This window comes from Bufo bufo, chromosome 9, assembly GCF_905171765.1.
Source record: "Bufo bufo chromosome 9, aBufBuf1.1, whole genome shotgun sequence".
Taxonomy (NCBI): Eukaryota; Metazoa; Chordata; class Amphibia; order Anura; family Bufonidae; genus Bufo; species Bufo bufo.
The window spans coordinates 18532188-18552948 of NC_053397.1; the positions used below are offsets into that span (position 1 = coordinate 18532188).

Below are 20761 nucleotides of genomic sequence, written 5' to 3' on the forward strand. Positions count from 1 at the left end.
TGGAGATTTGTATTGGTCTGTTTTTCCCCCAGAAAAGGGGGGGAGGGGAGGGGGGGGGGGGACACATCATATTTATGGGCTGTGTCTGGTACTGCAGTTTAGCCATATTGACTGGGTATTGCCATCTAAATGCATCACCATATGCCTCAAATTTATGTCTTATGGGGGTCCGACCCCAGAGACTCTCAGTGATCCTAAGAATAAAGGGGCCACACTACAGATTTAGCAATGTGTCCCCTTCTAAACTTTCCTTGCTTAGAGATGCCCTTGGCCGTCTTTGGCACCGCTCTGTTGGTAAAAACGGTGCACTAACCTACAACTGCAGACCCTTCATTCACAGGATTGGAGGGGGTCCCAGAGGTCATGTTCACCTTACTAGATGGGTAAAAGCTTTTACATTGAGTAAGGATGAGCTGCAGTACCAGACACAGCCTGTGGATAAGTGAGGCGCTATTTGGGGTGTGAAATTAGATCTATTTTTCATAGACATGACGTAGCTGCCCTCTCTCCATGCACAAGCAAGTCATGACTGTAACTTGACATGTGGGTCATGTGTCCTGCTGGGCTGGAGACATCTTCTTTTACTCGGTTTCATTGTCTTGCAGATGGGAAGATTTATGCACTTGGAGGAATGGGTGCGGACACCTCCCCTCAGGCCTTGGTAAGACTCTATGAACCAGCTAAAGATAACTGGGTGCCGCTTCCCCCCATGCCCACGCCACGTTACGGAGCCTCCACTTTCCTGCGTGGAAACAGAATCTATGTCTTAGGTAGGCTGCGTTATTCCTTACTTCTTATTCATGTCATAGGGGCGCGTTTGTATCATTGTAGTCTGGATTCTGAGACGCTGTGGAGGTCCACACGCTGCACATTATACGGTTCTCCCCTAGGGGTATATTCACATGTCGCAGATTTAGTGCAGACATTTCTGCAGCTGAAATTCAGTTCCATTCATCTGGATGCCGCAGCGAGTTCATGCAGATTTCTGGGGAAAATTCAGATGATTGAGATAGTCACATGCACATGAGCAGGTCCGTACGTGGAACCATTCACTTCAATGGGTCCGCAAAAAAAAAAACCTGCTCCATCGGCATTCCGTTTCTGTATGCCCGAATGTCCGTTTCGCCAAAAAATGCGAGAAGGACTGGCATTGTTACAATGGATCTGCAAAAAACGGATGCAACAAGGATATCATCCATAGATAGATAGATAGATAGATAGATAGATATGAGATGATAGATAGATAGATAGATAGATAGATAGATAGACATGCAGACGTGGGACAGTTGGACGCCCTCCAGTGCTGATATAGGTGGCACCAGTTGCAGACTTGTATGACGTCATAGCCGGCTGAGATCTGTTAGATGAGTAGCTGCGTTTTGGCAGATCTCGGTCTCGGGGCCACATCTCATTCTCCGGTTTCTCTGCTCTTTTCTTCCAATTCCTCCTTTTCCACATTAAGCTGAAGGACAATCTAATCCCGGGTCCCTCAGAGAATTCGGGGCCAAGCAGTGAAGCGCCATCCAATTACACTGTACAGGTTCACGTTAAAACTAAACCGTCTCCTGGGCGGAGGTGTTAAACCGCTAACAGCGGAGGCCCACATATTGTCCACAGGGAGAGCGCTGAGAAATAGCTGAGACTGAGCGTCCTCCATATTTACTGGAGAGCAGAGTTACATCAGTGCAGGCGGATTTAAAGGGGCTACACCACCTTCTTACCAAATTTGGACTACCAGTTGGATCAGGTAAAAGGGTTTTCCGGGACCAGCATATTGGGTAGCCCATTAATGTCAGGTCTGTGGGCGTCCAACTCTTGGCGCTCCGCCGATCCGCTGTTTGAATGGTCGCTGCAGCTTCTCATGGCCCCTCCCTCCGTAAACTTGCTAAATCGATAGGGGTCATGTGACACATCCGAGCAACCTATGGAAACGCTTAGTAGAAATGCTCTAATGTGTAGGTGTCAGTATTGGTGGCATGGTCCCTTTAAGAACATCACTGAGCGCCTTCCAGGAGCCGTCGCCTTTTTCCGGATGAGATGGAAATGTTTCCACTGTTAATGTGTTTTACATATTTTAATATACAAAAAAAAAACTAGATTGATCTATGGATGGGCTCAGTTGTGATCGCCCGCAGGCTCCAGCGATTAATCAGCGCTGTGACGGGGGTCGACGTTATGTACAAGGTCACCGCCGCCATTATAATCGCCTCCGAAGGAAGATAAGATCCTTACATAATTCTTCTATATCGACCGCCCGAGTCCCAGAGGGCGACATTCATGAATACATTGTTCTAAATATATATCACATTATGCCGGAAACGCTCAGAGCGCGCCGCCTGTAAATACGTCCTGGAGTCATTCAGAGCCGAGGAGCAGGAAATTTACATAGGACTGCTTATCTGAATAGAAATGTGTTCACAAGGGTTAAAAACAAAACATATCTGGAAATTTCCATAATCTTTCCCATTTGTGGCCCCCCATGTGCAGATACCGTATGAGTGGCCCCTATGTGCAGCGCCCATGTGCAGCTGCCTTAGATGTGGCCCCCATGTGCAGGGCCCATGTGCAGCAACCTTATGTGTGGCCCTCTTGTGTAACCACCATATGTGTGGCCTGCATGTACAGGACCATATGTGTGGGCTCCATACGCAGTGCCCATGTACAGCCATGTACTTATGTGTGGCTCCCAAGTGCAGCTACCATATGTGCGGCCCCAACTTGCAACCACCATATGTGTGGCCCCCATGTGCTGGATTATTAGACTTCTACTAACATACTTGGAATTCTCCATGATTGAAGCAGGTGAGTCCTGCCCCCAGCGATTAGTTGCAATCTGCTGGGTAGCCTGGCAGCAGGTGATCATTTTCCCTACAGTGCCCCCACAGGGGAAGTGAAGTATTACGTGGGCCACCTTGAAATCAATAGGCTTATCAGGCTGCCCATGAGATGCTGGTGACAACTCTTGGCACCCAGTACAGAGTCCATAGGTGCTGATAGTTGTTGTCCATATTAGAGACATCTTATTGGAAAATGAGAGAGATCGTAAAGCAAAGTCAGTGTCACAAATTTCTCCTTTTTTTTTTGGTAGGGGGTAGGCAAGGAAAACTTCCGGTAACAGCCTTTGAAGCCTTGGACCTAGAGGTAAAGAGCTGGACTCGTTATCCCAGCATCCCAAGCAGGCGTGCCTTTGCCAGCTGCACCATGACAGAGACGTCTTTCTTCAGTCTTGGTGGTTTACAGCAACCCGGACCCCACAACTTCTACTCCCGGCCACACTTTGTAAACACCGTGGAGATGTTTGACTCCGAGCAAGGTGAGTGCAATAACTAATACCGCAATCTGGCATGTGCGGCATAGATATTCTACATCGTACATTTGAGGACATGTTTTCAGTTTCTACGTAGGATACAGCTATACCATTATCCATAGGAGCAGTATTATAGTAGTTATATTCTTGTACATAGGAGCAGTATTATAGTAGTTATATTCTTGTACATAGGAGCAGTATTATAGTAGTTATATTCTTGTACATAGGAGGCAGTATTATAGTAGTTATATATTCTTGTACATAGGGGCAGTATTATAGTAGTTATATTCTTGTACATAGGAGGCAGTATTATAGTAGTTATATTCTTGTACATAGGAGCAGTATTATAGTAGTTATATTCTTGTACATAGGAGCAGTATTATAGTAGTTATATTCTTGTACATAGGAGGCAGTATTATAGTAGTTATATTCTTGTACATAGGAGGCAGTATTATAGTAGTTATATTCTTGTACATAGGAGCAGTATTATAGTAGTTATATTCTTGTACATAGGAGGCAGTATTATAGTAGTTATATTCTTGTACATAGGGGGCAGTATTATTGTAGTTATATTCTTGTACATAGGAGCAGTATTATAGTAGTTATATTCTTGTACATAGGAGCAGTATTATAGTAGTTATATTCTTGTACATAGGATCAGTATTATAGTAGTTATATTCTTGTACATAGGAGCAGTATTATAGTAGTTATATTCTTGTACATAGGAGGCAGTATTATAGTAGTTATATTCTTGTACATAGGAGCAGTATTATAGTAGTTATATTCTTGAACATAGGAGCGGTATTATAGTAGTTATATTCTTGTATATAGGAGCAGTATTATAGTAGTTATATTCTTGTACATAGGAGGCAGTATTATAGTAGTTATATTCTTGTACATAGGAGGCAGTATTATAGTAGTTATATTCTTGTACATAGGGGCAGTATTATAGTAGTTATATTCTTGTACATAGGAGGCAGTATTATAGTAGTTATATTCTTGTACATAGGAGCAGTATTCTAGTAGTTATATTCTTGTACATAGGGGCAGTATTATAGTAGTTATATTCTTGTACATAGGAGGCAGTATTATAGTAGTTATATTCTTGTACATAGGAGGCAGTATTATAGTAGTTATATTCTTGTACATAGGAGGCAGTATTATAGTAGTTATATTCTTGTACATAGGGGCAGTATTATAGTAGTTATATTCTTGTACATAGGAGGCAGTATTATAGTAGTTATACTCTTGTACATAGGAGCAGTATTATAATAGTTATATTCTTGTACATAGGGGCAGTATTATAGTAATTATATTTTTGTACATAGGAGCAGTATTATAGTAGTTATATTCTTGTACATGAGGCAGTATTATAGTAGTTATATTCTTTGTCAATTGTCTTTTTATTGAAAAGCATATCAAAAGAGATGTTTACATACATTGATGCACAAATCAGAGTTATTACAGACAAGTCTAAAGCGTACTTTGACAGTATAGTGCATAGTATACATATGACATATATAAAGTGCATGTCTTCAGAGCAAGGTCATCTAGAACCAACTAATTGACATTTGGTGTGTGACCTGATGTAGGTAGGTCAAACAAACATATAAAAAGGGGGGGGGAGGATGGGGGATGGGGGGGGGGGGGTGTCCTTAGAACTGGACAGATACGGTCTGAGGCTGTTAAGATAACCTTTGATGATTCCAAAGGGAGGAAGAAGGTTTAGCACCCTCCATTCTCACTAATGTGTCGTTCCTGTCTGGGGGGACATTTTCAAAGTTGTTTGTCTGTTGAAAATTGTTTAAGATGTTGGTGTACCATTCGCATATCTATATGTAATCCATGGGGCCCATAGCTTTTTGTGCTTCTCATGTGCCCTAAGTTCCCAGCCCGCTAGCTCTTCCATACGATGAACGTGATCTAGTTTGCTTAACCACTGAGAGGTGGTGGGGGGTTCTTTACTCAGCCACTTTTGGGGGATAAGTAGACGGGCAGCTTGAATCAAGTGTATAACAAGTTTGTTCCTTGATGGCGATAGTTCTTTTGTTGGAAGCCATAAAAGAACCAACTCTGGGGTTAATGTCAGGTTAGTGTTTAGAATTTCATTAATGGTCCGAGAGACGTCATCCCAGTATCCTCTTATTTTAGAACAGGACCAAAAAATGTGTAGAAGAGTGCCACTCTCTTCCCCACACCTCCAACACCTGTCATGATCACTCAGACCACTAAGAAATAGTTGTTTAGGGGTGAGGTACCACTGTGTGAGGACCTTATATGAGTGCTCTTGGATCTTCACGCAGCGGGAGAAGCCATGCGAGTGTGCGTGCATACGGAGAATATCTGTCTCCGAAAAGGTAACCTTAAGGTCGTTAGCCCAGGTGTGGACATATTGTGGAGTAATGCGACGTTGTGGTGAGATCAAGGCCAAATATATAGTGGATATCAATTTGCGTTGAGGGGAAGGGGGGGTTGCTAATTTTTCAAACCATGTCGGGGTCATTACACATGACTTCTGAGTAGTTAGTTGTTTCCCAGCAGATTTTATAGTTATTAGGTCTAGAAAGTTAAATGTACTCCAGGCTAAGCTAAGGGGATGTTGATCCGGTAAAGTGCCGTTTACCTTTCCTATAAAGTCAGCTGTGGAGAAACCTCTTAATCTGTGCCAAATCTGCGAGACCTGAGATCCTGGAGGCTGAATCGAGTGTGGTATGAGATCTGCTGGCATTATACTAGGGGGGTTCTGTAGGAGCCCATGTGTCTTGTTGAGCTGTTTAATGACTAGGCTAGTGCCCTTTAAGAGGACATGTGAATGGAGTGATGCATTTGCCTGACCCCATAGTGCTGCTTTCTGTGGTTGGGTGAGCTGCATTAGTTCCAGTTCCGTGCCCAATGTGCGGTAGACAGGGGAATAAAGCTGCAACCACCTCCTCAGGTGAATAGCCCTGTAATATGTTTGGACATCCGGCAGTGCTATACCTCCATGACCACGCCCCAGTACCAGCCTCTGGTGAGGAGCCCTAGCCTTCTTGCCGCCCCATAGGTAAGTCATAAAAAGCCTGCGAATCCTTGTAAAATATGAGTTAGGTAAAAATATTGGCAACATCTGTAGTACGTACATAATTTTTGGGAGGACAAACGCTTTTAGTATATTCTTCCTTCCCATCCAAGAGGAATAAGGGAGGCGTAGCGATTGGAGCAGGTTTTGGACCTCTGATATTAGGGGAGTATAATTAAGCCGGAATAAATCTTCCGTGCTGGCGGAAATCCTAACTCCTAGGTAGGAAACACAGGAGGACTGCCATTTAAATGGTGTATTTGATTTCAAAATGGCTATGGAGCTCGCCGGAGCATTAACGTTTAAAGCTTCTGACTTGGTATAATTCATTTTGTAGTTTGATAGCCTACCATACTCTTTAAACAGTGTCAAAAGATGCGGGAAGGCCTCGACCGGGTTAGAAACCATGATCAGTAGATCGTCAGCATATGCCACGTTAATGTATTCTATGGCGTCATTTTCTGTTTTCACACCACGTATATTTACATGGTCTCTAATGGCCTGAAGAAGGGTCTCCATGACCAATATATATAAGGCAGGAGATAGGGGGCAGCCCTGACGTGTCCCGTTGCGAATAGGGAAGGATGGGGACAATGTGCCATTGACCCTGATTCTAGCACTCGGATCCTTGTACAATGACATGACTGCCTCCTGAAATCTCGTCGGGATTCCAAACCTCAGTAGAGTCCTCCTCATAAAGTCCCAGCTCACCCGGTCGAAGGCCTTCTCCGCATCCACACTGAGCAGCGCCAAGGGGAGGTTTTTCTTTTTGGCCCACTGTATTGCTGTGATTAACCTACAGGAATTATGATTCCCTTCCCTCCCTGGAACAAAGCCAGATTGGTCAGGGTGGATAAGTTTAGGAAGTAGATTTCCCAGACGTGTCGCCAGAAGTTTGGCCCATATTTTTATATCTACGTTAAGTAACGAGATTGGCCTAAAACTACCGCAGAGAAGGGGATCTTTCCCCGGTTTGGGGAGGATGGTTACCGTGGCCTCCAGTGATTGTTTATGAAGGGTTTCACCATTTAGGAGTGCATTGCACCACGTTACCAGGTGGGGTATTAATATATCTGAGAATTTTTTATAATAGCCCACTGGAAAGCCATCTGGGCCAGGACTTTTACCCATGGGCATAGAGGCTAGTAACTTTTTCACTTCTAGTTCGGTGACTGGCTCTAATAATGTGTCACTTTCTTGGGAGGTTATCTGGGGTAGATTGAGGCCTTTCAAAAACAGGTCTGTTGCTTCTGGTATTGATGGATCTGGGTGATTAGGGTCTGACAGGCCGTATAGTTGCTTATAGAATTTTTGAAATTCTTCTGCAATGTCAGCTGTTTTATGCAGCATATTTCCAGTACTGGATTTGATATTGGGTATGAACATGGACTCTTTCCTTTGTTTAATAAGGGAGGACGTCAGTTTAGAACCTTTATCCCCGTGTGAGTAGTGTTTAAATTGGGCATATTGATAAGCCTTTGCGTTTTGAATGTTTAAATGGTCTTTTAGTTGTGATCTTAGCTGGGTCAGTTCAGTCTGGACTTTTATTGCTCTAGACCGTTTATGGACCGCTTCTTTATCTGCTATCTGAACCAAGAGATCGTGAAGGATCTTTTGTTTCTCTTTTTTAACCCTACTACCTAAGGCTATTAACTCTCCCCGGATAACCACCTTGTGCGTCTCCCACAGTGTCGTCTGGGGCATACCTGGTGTCGCATTATCTATAAAGAAGTCCTTTAATTTTTGCTCCAGGATTGAGGTATCTGCTTGTCTATCTAGCAGCGTCTCGTTTAAGCGCCACTGTCTAACTGAGGCAGGCAAGCTGGAAAATCTGAGGGCAGCAGAGACTGGGGCATGGTCAGAGACGGACACAACACCTATGTCAGCCGAGTCCACCATATCCACGGCATTGCTTGACAGTAGGATATAGTCTAATCTTTTATGTGATTTGTGTGGGGCCGAGAAGAAGGTGAAGTCCCTAGTGTCTGGGTGGGCTAGTCGCCAGACGTCCAGCAGATTCATGTCTGATATGTACCTATTGATGCACCCCAGTGCTGATTGGGTCAATTGGGAGGAGCCGTCAGAAGCATCAATCAAAGGATTCAGTGTGACATTGAGGTCTCCCCCAATCAATCTAATCCCCTCTGCAAACAGATCTAGTTTACTTAGTGTGATCTTGATCCATTGTTTCTGGCCACGGTTAGGGCTGTACAAACTAGCGAGTGTAACCTTTTGTGTACCTATGAGGCCTTTCACGAAAATGAAGCGGCCCTCAGGGTCCGTCAGGGTAGATATCAATGTAAATGGTACTTTTCTAGAAATTGCAATACCCACTCCTCTTTTTGCTTTCTCAAAGGCACTGAAATACCAGTGTTGGAAGTATGGGTTCTGAATTTTAGGTACATTTGTTTCTCTAAAATGCAGCTCCTGAAAGAAGCAAATATCTGTATTGTTCTTTTTTAGCAGACGGATGACCTGAGAGCGCTTTTGTGGGGTGTTAAAGCCCCTTACATTATACGTTGTACATTTAATTGACGACATCATTGAGAAAATGGGGTGACTTTGGAACCGGAGAACTCCAGTTATTCACATCGACCGTATCTAGGGAGTGAACAAGTAACATCACAACTAAAGTTTCTGTCAACATGACAAGTATAACAGTGCAATGACTCCCATGCCAGCAACACCTCAGCAGGTCACTTAGCTGCAGTGAAGCGGGCGTGAGCAGCCATTTAATCAGGCACATGTACCAGGTCTGTGCCAAGATAACCCTGGTAGGTAGGGGGGGTACAAAGTGGAACCATATCTTCATAATGGTGTCCACATTGCGCCACCTGCTGAACTGGTGCGGGATAGCACCTTACATATTATGGTCTAGGTTGAATGCAGTAAAATAACATTGCAAAGCAGAATGTCTGCTCTGCAGATTACAACAAGAACGGGAACAATTCAGGACTCATGACAGACAGGTATACTTGCAGACTTAAGATGTGATATAATCAAGTAAGAACCTGTCCCTCTATGATGTCTGTGGAGAACTTCATCTGAGGTAAGATAACTCCTCTGTATAGTCTCTAGGACTTCAAGTGTCTCTTGATCTGTGCTGGTTCCTCTTCTTCTGTGGAGCTTTAAGCCATCCTGAGGCCTCTGGGAGATCTGGCAGCTGTGTTCCCATCTCAGCAGACGGCAGCCATGATGGTACATCTAGTGGATCTGTTTGCAGCAGCTCCCAGGCCGCCTGGAGATCTTGTGGCAGGCGAATGGTGCAGCGCTTCCCATCTACAGCAAAAGTGAGGCCAAAGGGGAATAGCCATTTGTATGGCACCTTGTGATGGCGCAGATGGTCAGTGAGGGGCCGCAGCGCCCTCCTTTTATTCAATGTGGAGGATGCCAGGTCCTGATAGATGGAGATTTTAGCCCCCTCATATATGATCTCCTTCATATTTCTGGCAGCTTGCATTAGGGCAGCAGTGTCCACATACCTCAGGAGACCGCATACCACGTCCCTGGGGTTCTCTCTCTCTTTTGGCTTCGGCCTGAGCGCTCTATGGATTCTTTCTATTTGAATCTCGGCCGCTCTGGAGCTTCCCAGGAGCAGGGAGAAGATGGCGCCGGCAGCTTCTGGTAAGCCTTCATGTGGGGTGCTTTCAGGCAGGCCGCGGATGCGGAGGTTTTTCCTCCTATTCCGATTCTCCTGGTCTTCTATGAGGGAGTATGCAGTGTCCAGTGAGGCTGCCAGAGCCATGGTGTGATTGCTTGCAGCTCTGATGTAATTCGAGATGGACGCCTGGTTACTTTCCAGTGTTTCCACCCTCGTGCCGATATGCTTCAGGTCAGCTTTAATCTCCTGCAGATCCTGAACCACTGGGGCCAGGGCTGCTGATAAAGCCTGCTGCAGGAACTGCCTGGATATCGGGGCAGCACTTTGTGATGTGGGGCCTGCTGTGTGCTCTGCAGCAGCTTCATCTTCTCCCTCCGGATCCCTGCCCCAGACATCTAGTTCCGGCAGCACCATCTTAGGACCGGCCGGCACAGGAGCTGTAGTTTTCTTGTTGAGATATTTATCCATGTCGGAGGCACCGCGCTCCGGTTTGCTGACTTCAGGTTTCTCTCTGGGTATATATCTACCGACTTTTCCCATTCTTGAGCAAATTAGACCGCTGAATTTACCAGTTAGCAGAGTGGTAAGGAGGAGAGCTCTCCTACATGTGTCCTGCTAGGTCTGCAGCCAGGCTCCGCCCCCTATAGTAGTTATATTCTTGTACATAGGAGCAGTATTATAGTAGTTATATTCTTGTACATAGGAGGCAGTATTATAATAGTTATATTCTTGTACATGGGAGCAGTATTATAGTAGTTATATTCCTGTACATTGGAGCAGTATTATAGTAGTTATATTCTTGTACATTGGAGCAGTATTATAGTAGTTATATTCTTGTACATTGGAGCAGTATTATAGTAGTTATATTCTTGTACATAGGAGGCAGTATTATAGTAGTTATATTCTTGTACATAGGAGCAGTATTATAGTAGTTATATTCTTGTACATAGGAGCAGTATTATAGTAGTTATATTCTTGTACATAGGAGGCAGTATTATAGTAGTTATATTCTTGTACATAGGAGCAGTATTATAGTAGTTATATTCCTGTACATAGGAGGCAGTATTATAGTAGTTATATTCTTGTACATAGGAGGCAGTATTATAGTAGTTGTATTCTTGTACATAGGAGCAGTATTATAGTAGTTATATTCTTGTACATAGGAGCAGTATTATAGTAGTTATATTCTTGTACACAGCGGCAGTATTATAGTAGTTATATTCTTGTATATAGAAGGCAGTATTATAGTAGTTATATTCTTGTACATAGGAGGCAGTATTATAGTAGTTATATTCTTGTACATAGGAGGCAGTATTATAGTAGTTATATTCTTGTACATAGGAGCAGTATTATAGTAGTTATATTGTTGTACATAGGAGGCAGTATTATAGTAGTTATATTCTTGTACATATGAGGCAGTATTATAGTAGTTATATTCTTGTATATAGAAGGCAGTATTATAGTAGTTATATTTTTGTACATAGAAGTTGAAGATGACACATTATCCCTTTGTATTTTAAGCAAAAACTATTTTTTATTTTCATCTTTTACATTTTCAAAATAACAAAAAGGGAAAGGGGCCTGAAGCAAAATTTTTAGCCCCTTGCATGGTTAGTACCTAGTAGCACCCCCTTTGACTAGTATCACAGCTTTGTAGCCAGCCAAGAGTCCTTCAATTCTTCTTTGAGGGATTTTCATTGTCCATTCTTCCTTGCAGAAGTCTTCCAGTTCTGTGAGCTTCCTGGACCATCTTGCATGCGTTGCTCTTTTGAGGTCTATCCAAAGATTTTCAATGATGTTCAGATCAGGGGTCTGTGAGGGCCTTGGTAAAACCTTCAGCTTGCGCCCTTTGAGGTCGTCTATTGTGGATTCTGAGATGTGTTTAGGATCACTATCCATTTGTAGACACCATCCTCTTTTCAGCTTCAGCTTTTTTACAGTTATTATTATGTTTGCTTCCAGAATTTGCTGGAATTTCATTGAATCCATTCTTCCATCTACCCGTGAAATGTTCCCCGTGCCATTGGCTGCAACACAACCCAAGGCACGATTGATCCACCCCCATGCTTAATTACTACTGAGCAAATGGAAACCTGAAAACGCTTTGCTATCTTCTTGTAGCCTTCTCCTGCTTTGTGGACCTCGTGTTAGGCAGCTGTATAGAAGAACCTATGGCTACTGTTTTTTGGCACAAGGTTAGAGGATGGTTTGAAATTTTCATCACCTTGTGCACAAGCCTTAACCCTAACAGACTATTTAAGGTCTGAGACCTCGGTCAAAGTTATCTGAGCGCTCATCTTTAACTTTATGCCTTTTGGAGATCATTTCAGCTTCAACTTGCTTCATTTGGACAAGGGGTGCCCGTACTTTGGCATGGTACTGTACATAGAAAGTGATTTTTATCCTTTTTTTGTGGGGGTAATCTTGTCACGAAGCCACACATAACCCAACAGATAACAATAGTTGTATTGTGGCGATGTTCCATGTGTAAATGGATCCATTAGATTCAAACAATGTCTGATCTACAAACCTTCATCCAATCATCACGATATCTATGATTACAGTATATTATCAGTGACCAGGAGGAAGACCCCATTGGCGGTATAATGGGGTGTTATTTTAGAGTGGAACATTTTCCCTCGTGAAGTCTTCTTGTTATCTTTAGCACTTATGGAGCTGTCATGTAGTCACAGTCGCATAGCTACCCCTCTTTCCTCTATGACTCCTCATGGTTAGCTTTACACCAAAGCCTGGTTTATGGCCTATCAGAGATTGGTTCCAACTACAATTGACCACCTTGAGAAGTCACTTTGTCCTCCTTTTCCTTAACTTTCACCCTTTTGAAAAACATGGCTGCTTTCTTCCAAAAACAGCACCCCAACTGTCCACAGGTTGTGTGTGGTATTGCAGCTCAGCTAAATTTACTTCATTGGAGCACATCTACAATACCAGTGACAGCCCGGACAAGTGTGAAGCTGTTTAAAAAAAAAAAAAAAAATTTAAAAACGTGGCTGATGGTGATCAGTTGATCGCCCCAAGTCCCACCCCAGGAAAAGAGCAGGCAGTGGCCTCTACAGGAGAAATGCATCATTACATGAGTTATTCTGATCAAGGACCATTCTTGTAATATATGGACAGTTCAAACAGGAGCTGCTTGTACAACGTGAGTCTCTGTTCTGTTGTGACCCTCCTCCCCATGATGTCCATCCTCTAATAGGACAATTTTGGGTGCCACAACAAATCGGTGATCACCCATCAAACGAGTGTGTCACTCATTTGTCAGGTAATCTACAGCACATTAACACTGTCTAGTTATGAGGAATGAGCATTGGTAGGAACCTTCTTACCCCATAGTTGGCCTAATCCTTGGCCGTGTAGGGCCCTTAAAGGGTAACTGTCATGTTAAAATCAATTTTAGCATATATTACTGCTGCAGCAGCATTATGCATAAAGCAATCTTTAGTTTCTTCACATGCCACTGTTTTCTTAGAGTTTTTCCCTTAGTTACGGCTGTTTAAACATTTACAATATGAGGACCTTCTCAAGATAGCTCCTCTGCAAGTTCTCTGAGGCCAAAACTGCTTTCCCTCACTTCCCATACACATCCCTGTCAGCCAATCAGATTGGATTACTGAGAGACACGCCTCCTCACTCTGAAGCCTAATGCAGCCATGCAGTGTGAAGGACCGCCCCTCTGTCTTCTGTTTATACTAAAAGGAAGACAGATGAGCCCTAGCAACGGTCTTTTAAGGGAGCAGTGGAAAGGGACAGAGGACATTAATGAAAGTTGTTATTATAAGGTAATTACAGATCTTTTGACAATCATTGACAGACTAACTCAGGTATACACGCCTAGATCTAATAAACTAGCAAATAAAAAAATATGACAGTTACCCTTTAAAGGAGATACATCTTCTGTCATTTTCATTTATTAGTCTCATCCAAAAACAGGTAACAATGGCAAGGAGCCAGCAACAAAATGACTGTCTACCAAGACTGGTCTGGTATCTTCGGCGAGCCGTCTCTGCTGGACTTTAGTCCCCTATTATTTTTTCTTCCTGTTCCTGTGGTTTATTATTTTGCTGTGTTCCAGGTAGATAAATGTCCAGGCAGCTCTGTAATCACCATGTAATTTTCTGTTAGTGCCATGAAAGGTTGATGCTGTCAGGAGCGGTAAAATAAGCGGAAAGGGAAGCTCAACTGCCTCTACATCTCAGGGAACCTCATCAACGCCCTAGGACAGCGGCTGTCCGTCACCGCATATTAATAGTAACATACTTTTCACATCGCTGTTCAATCAGTTCCGACATAATAAATTATCAGAGCAGAACAGCAATAAATCACACGCTGGTGTAGAACAAGTATATTTCGCCTGCTGTCTCCGTCTCGAATTTACTAAGCATTGTGCCATTATACTGGGTAACTCTACGACCAAAGTTTTCAAGAAGGTGGCCAGAACCCTACAGAGATCCCAGACTGGCCCATCATTACTACTGATCTTAGGTCATAAAGTTGAACTTCTCAGTTGCCAACTTTCTAAAAACAATTTCACGGGGCCAGTGTCAGATTGGGGTACTGTGGACCCACTAGGGGAAATTGAATGGTCAATGAAGGGTGGACCATTGCAGCCCATTACTCATAGTTGCCAACATAATGTGGGACATTTAAACTCCTCCCTTGGACTACCCCTCAAACGTCCACTGACTGTCCTCTTTTGGGGTAAATTTACACAAACACTGCCTCTGCCTGCACATGTAGTGGCCAGGTTTGGGGTGACCTCAATGTTACGCTGGGTGCCCCTGACACCGTAGAGGTGTCATCATGTGTTGCTGCTCTTCGGAAGGGGTGGTAAGGTATGGTGCATCCCAATGGGAAATAAGTCCAAAGAGTCAGTAAATCAGTGTGCTTCCTTATTGTAGGAACTCAAGTGCAAAACAATACAGGCAGTGCACTCATCTGGCTTCTCCAGTCTCCTCCCTGGCAAACGGTTCTGTGCTGAGGAAAGGACTTAGCTAGCTTTTCCTCTTTCTCTCAGAAGTCTAATGCTCTGGCCAAAGGGCTTCTGACCCAGGGTCTGCAGCTAAGTTCTCAGACTGGAGCTCTGGACAACGGCTGTTAACCCAAGGTCTATGGCTCAGCATCCCCATCTAAACATCTTCTTCTGGTCACTCATGCAATCTGGAAGAGTCTCTTCTACTAAGCACTTGTCCCTATCTGTAGACAACTAGAGGCTCTGACTGTTCTCCTTTTATACGGTTTCTAGCTGAACTAGAACCTTCTAGTGGGAAGGGTGGCATGGAAAAGCACAGCCTAAACAAAAAAATGTTCCAATTTTAGTCTGTCATAGACTTGTATGCAGCTTCAATGCAAGTCTATGTGAATGAATAAGCAGTTTTTTTCAGATCTAAACAAGTCTTTAGACATAAACAACAGAGCTACCAGACAGTCAGAAGGTCGGTGTGTCTCTTTTGTTCTGTCCAAAACCTTTCATAGGTCTAAAGTCTCAAAGTCTCTCAGTATTAGCTGGCCGTGCAATAACCCATTCCGCAGTGCAGCTATATTGTTATAACTGTGCAAATAAACGGGATATATTACAATAAACATATAAATACAGTGCAACAATATGAAACAGTATAAGTGCACACAACAGCATAAATCACAGTGCAAGTTAACCCTTCAAAGTGCAATAAAGTAGTGAGATGATGGCTTTGCATAGTAGCAATAGGGACAAATGTCCACAAATATCCATAGTCCAAAGTACCCTTGCTCCAGGGCACTACACACTTTTACATTGGGTCCCACTGTGTTCCGTGGGACGGTCACAAGTATGCATTACTGTGCGAGAAAATGGGCCCAACAGGGGATACTCTGATACCTTGGTGGACAAGTCTGACTCTGCTTGGGGCCCCAACCAGCCTACAACCCACAGGCCCCACTGGCTACCCCACCCAGAACCCCATGAAATCATTTTACATATTTGTTCCCAGAGGCGTAACTTAGTTATTAGGCCCAATGCAAAATTTGTAAGCCCCTCATAGACATAAGTGCATCGGTTGCTGTCACATCACTTGGGAGCAGAAATTATTGTGGAGCCATAAGGATCATTGACCCTCCAGAGGTCACATGAAGAATATTTTAGGTATTACACGTTTCCTTGACAAGCATCACAACATCCTTTAAATAGAATCTTCCCCTTGAAGATGGATTTATCAGGATCGTTTAGCTTGGTCTGACAAGGTCGATCAGATCTCAGGAGATGACTCAATTACTCAGTTCTCCATCTCGGTTCAAGGAAATCAGGAACATAATTCCTGTCATCCATGTGTTGGTGGCGGCGGCGGCATATGAAGAGGCTTTATAAAGACATCAATCTTACTTGAACTGTTTCTGCTCCCATGTGCTTCACCGTGCCCTCGGAGATCCATCTATTCCACACCTGACATCTGCTTGTTTAATGTCTTCACTTTATTAACATGTAAATTAGAAGGGAAGCAATAGGTAATGGAGGAGACCGAGATAGAAAGTGTGAGTCTGGGGGGGAGGAAGCAGAAAAAGTGCTCTATCTATCTATCTATCTATCTATCTATCTATCTATCTATCTATCTATCTATCTATCTATCTATTATCTATCTATCTATCTCATATCTATCTATCTATCTATCTATCTCATATCTATCTATTATCTATCTATCTATCTATCTATCTATTATCTATCTATCTATCTATCTATCTCATATCTATCTATCTATCTATCTATTATCTATCTATCTATTATCTATCTATCTATCTCATATCTATCTATATCTATTTATCTCATATCTATCTATCTATCTATCTATCTATCTATCTATCTATCTATCTATCTATCTATCTATCTATCTCATATCTACAGTGGGGGAAATAATTATTTGACCCCTCACTGATTTTGTAAGTTTGTCCAATGACAAAGAAATGAAAAGTCTCAGAACAGTATCATTTCAATGGTAGGTTTATTGTAACAGTGGCAGATAGCACATCAAAAGGAAAATCGAAAAAATAACTTTAAATAAAAGATAGCAACTGATTTGCATTTCATTGAGTGAAATAAGTATTTGAACCCTCTAACAAAAAAAGACTTAATACTTGGTGGAAAAACCCTTGTTTGCAAGCACAGAGGTCAAACGTTTCTTGTAATTGATGACCAAGTTTGCGCACATTTTAGGAGGAATGTTGGTCCACTCCTCTTTGCAGATCATCTCTAAATCCCGAAGGTTTCGAGGCTGTCTCTGTGCAACTCTGAGCTTGAGCTCCCTCCATAGGTTTTCGATTGGATTAAGGTCCGGAGACTGACTAGGCCACTCCATGACCTTAATGTGCTTCTTCTTGAGCCACTCCTTTGTTGCCTTTGCTGTATGTTTTGGGTCATTGTCGTGCTGGAACACCCATCCACGACCCATTTTCAGTTTCCTGGCAGAGGGAAGGAGGTTGTCGCTCAGGATTTCACGATACATGGCTCCGTCCATTTTCCCGTTTATGCGAATAAGTTGTCCTGTGCCCTTAGCAGAAAAACACCCCCAAAGCAAAATGTTTCCACCCCCATGCTTGACGGTGGGGACGGTGTTTTGGGGGTCATAGGCAGCATTTTTCTTCCTCCAAACACAGCGAGTTGAGTTAATGCCAAAGAGCTCTATTTTGGTCTCATCAGACCACAGCACCTTCTCCCAGTCACTCTCTGAATCATTCAGGTGTTCATTGGCAAACTTCAGACGGGCCTGCACATGTGCCTTCCTGAGCAGGGGGACCTTGCGAGCCCTGCAGGATTTTAATCCATTGCGGTGTAATGTGTTTCCAATGGTTTTCTTGGTGACTGTGGTCCCTGCTAATTTGAGGTCATTAACTAACTCCTCCCGTGTAGTTCTAGGATGCTTTTTCACCTTTCTCAGAACCATTGACACCCCACGAGGTGAGATCTTGCGTGGAGCCCCAGAGCGAGGTCGATTGATGGTCATTTTGTGCTCCTTCCATTTTCGAACAATCGCACCAACAGTTGTCACCTTCTCTCCCAGCTTCTTGCTAATGGTTTTGTAGCCCATTCCAGCCTTGTGCAGGTCTACAATTTTGTCTCTGACATCCTTGGACAGCTCTTTGGTCTTTCCCATGTTGGAGAGTTTGGAGTCTGCTTGATTGATTGATTCTGTGGACAGGTGTCTTTTATACAGGTGACTAGTTAAGACAGGTGTCCTTAATGAGGGTGACTAATTGAGTAGAAGTGTCTAACCACTCTGTGGGAGCCAGAACTCTTAATGGTTGGTAGGGGTTCAAATACTTATTTCACTCAATGAAATGCAAATCAGTTGCTATCTTTTATTTAAAGTTTTTTTTTTTTCGATTTTCCTTTTGATGTGCTATCTGCCACTGTTACAATAAACCTACCATTGAAATGATACTGTTCTGAGACTTTTCATTTCTTTGTTATTGGACAAACTTACAAAATCAGTGAGGGGTCAAATAATTATTTCCCCCACTGTATATCTATCTATCTCATTCTCATATCTATCTATTTTCTCTCTTTCTTTCTTACTTTTTTTTATATGAAATAAGGACATATTTGGACTTGGAAAGCATGTCAGAGATGCATTTGTGTTTTATGCTGTTTTATATAGGACGTACAATCTATAAAAATGTTAAATAATTGAATAAGAAGCGTGCGGCGCTATTTTTATAAATACAGAGGAAACACAAGGAGATGGTTTTGGTGGCGTTCTGTCTAGGAGAGTGACGTGTACCCAGTATAGAGATGGAATCACTCTTCTCATGACCCACTTTTTCCAAGATTAATGAAAATCTGAATGTTAATAGACTGTGTAACTGCAGTTAGTTTTGCCTTCAGTTTTGTAAAAAAAAAAAAAAAAAAGCTAATAAAATTGATTTAAAGGGAACCTTGTAGTAATAGAGACACGCGTGATATTATGTGTAAAGTGCAATCACCCTGTAAACGTGGTCACCTATAAATACAGCAGGAGGGGCAATTTCTAAATAGATTGCCTTACTAATGGTTCACAGGGTATGTAGACTTTTGCAACCAATGTTTTATTGCTTTGATAATCTTGATTAGGGGTGTCCCGACTCAGGGAGAGAAGGGTCAGGCATGTTGGATTTCCACAATTCCAATCCTTTTATTCTTTAAAAAGATAGAAGATAAAAAACAAAAAACAAAAACACATGTAGATAATATGTATGTAGACATGTTATAAACACATGTAGACTCGAGCATAGTCGATGTTAATTTCTTCCTAAATTTTCAGGAGTAATAATAGAGGACACTAGAAGTAACTTTCTACAAGAGACAACCCCTTTAAAGAGAGTCTGTAAGCCGTTCTGACTGTGCTAAACTGCGGACAACACTAGGCTAAGGGGGTAGCTGGACAAACACACCCTTTGTGGAGTTTTTAGCAGGAGTATTGTGAATATGAAGTTTTATTCTGCCAGAAGGCGGGGCTTCACTGTGAGTTGCTCACTGCCCCTCCCCTCTGCTTTAAGAGACAGCTGCTGTGGTCTTCTGAATGAATGCTACAGCTGTCATTCAGATCAGAGGGTGGGGCTATCAATGCAGAGAGCACTTCCCACTGAAGCTCTTCCTCCTGGGCTCTGGCACAAGCAAAATCAGACAAAATAAAACTTCATATTCACACTACTCCTGATAATAAAAACTCCACAAAAGGTGTGTTTGTCCAGCTATCCCCCTAACTAGTGCTGTCAGCAGTTTAGTATGGTCAAAACTGCTTACAGACTAAACCAATTAGGAACCAATGTCCACTCCACATCCAAAAAAGAACCATTAGGAGGATCCAGATCCGAAAAAAATAAGGGTGGGTGCTGTATTTTGTCCTGCAGAATCATGGACACCATATCAAAAAAGTTTTTTTTGGAAAATGCAGCGGGGATGTGAGCTCTCGGATATAACCCTTCCTCTTCATTAATTGGATGACTGATTTCCTAATCTCCTTAGGCTGACCGTATCACTAAACGCAGCAATCAGCGCGGCCGCCTCTCACACGTCCTATACCCTTCCTGAACAGTAAATGAAAAAGCTATTTTTAGTTACTGAGTAATCAGGGTAAGACATTTGCCCTCCTTATCCCCATCCACAGCCCCCGCTGCTCACGCTTGAAATGCTGTTTTATTTCTTCCTTTTCCCTTTTTTTTCACTGGGTGCCAAAATTGCTAGTGGTTAATGACATTCATAGACTGCGCAGCAAACTATGTAATTCTGATGTTGTGTGACCCAGGAATTGAAAGGAAACAGCAATTATCTGTGATGCACCAGCCCCGACCAGCAGATAAGTAGGTGTTACTGAACTTTAACAAACCCGCCATCCAACTCCAGTAATTGAACTCCAGATAGACAAGAGAGCCGTCACATCTGCACCAACTGACTGCATCTTCTCTATAACAACGCACTGAGTTATGGTGGCCAGAAACAGTATTATAGTAGTTATATTCTTAGTTATATGTAGGAGGCAGTATTATAGTAGTTATATTCTTGTACATAGGAGGCAGTATTATAGTAGTTATATTCTTGTACATAGGAGCAGTATTATAGTAGTTATATTCTTGTACATAGGAGGCAGTATTATAGTAGTTATATTCTTGTACATAGGAGCAGTATTATAGTAGTTATATTCTTGTACATAGGAGCAGTATTATAGTAGTTATATTCTTGTACATAGGAGCAGTATTATAGTAGTTATATTCTTGTACATAGGAGCAGTATTATAGTAGTTATATTCTTGTACATAGGAGCAGAATTATAGTA

General features: G+C 42.6%; 1 protein-coding gene across 2 annotated transcripts in view; it reads left to right on the plus strand.

The window, feature by feature from the left end:
- Positions 1 to 20761, plus strand: part of KLHDC8B (kelch domain containing 8B) — an 86543-nt gene that overhangs the window by 39259 nt on the left and 26523 nt on the right. For both annotated transcript variants that reach the window (XM_040407210.1, XM_040407211.1), the window contains exons 3-4: positions 606 to 770; positions 3089 to 3313. In XM_040407210.1, the coding sequence (XP_040263144.1) occupies positions 606 to 770; positions 3089 to 3313 (390 nt within the window). The remainder of the gene's footprint in view (positions 1 to 605; positions 771 to 3088; positions 3314 to 20761) is intronic.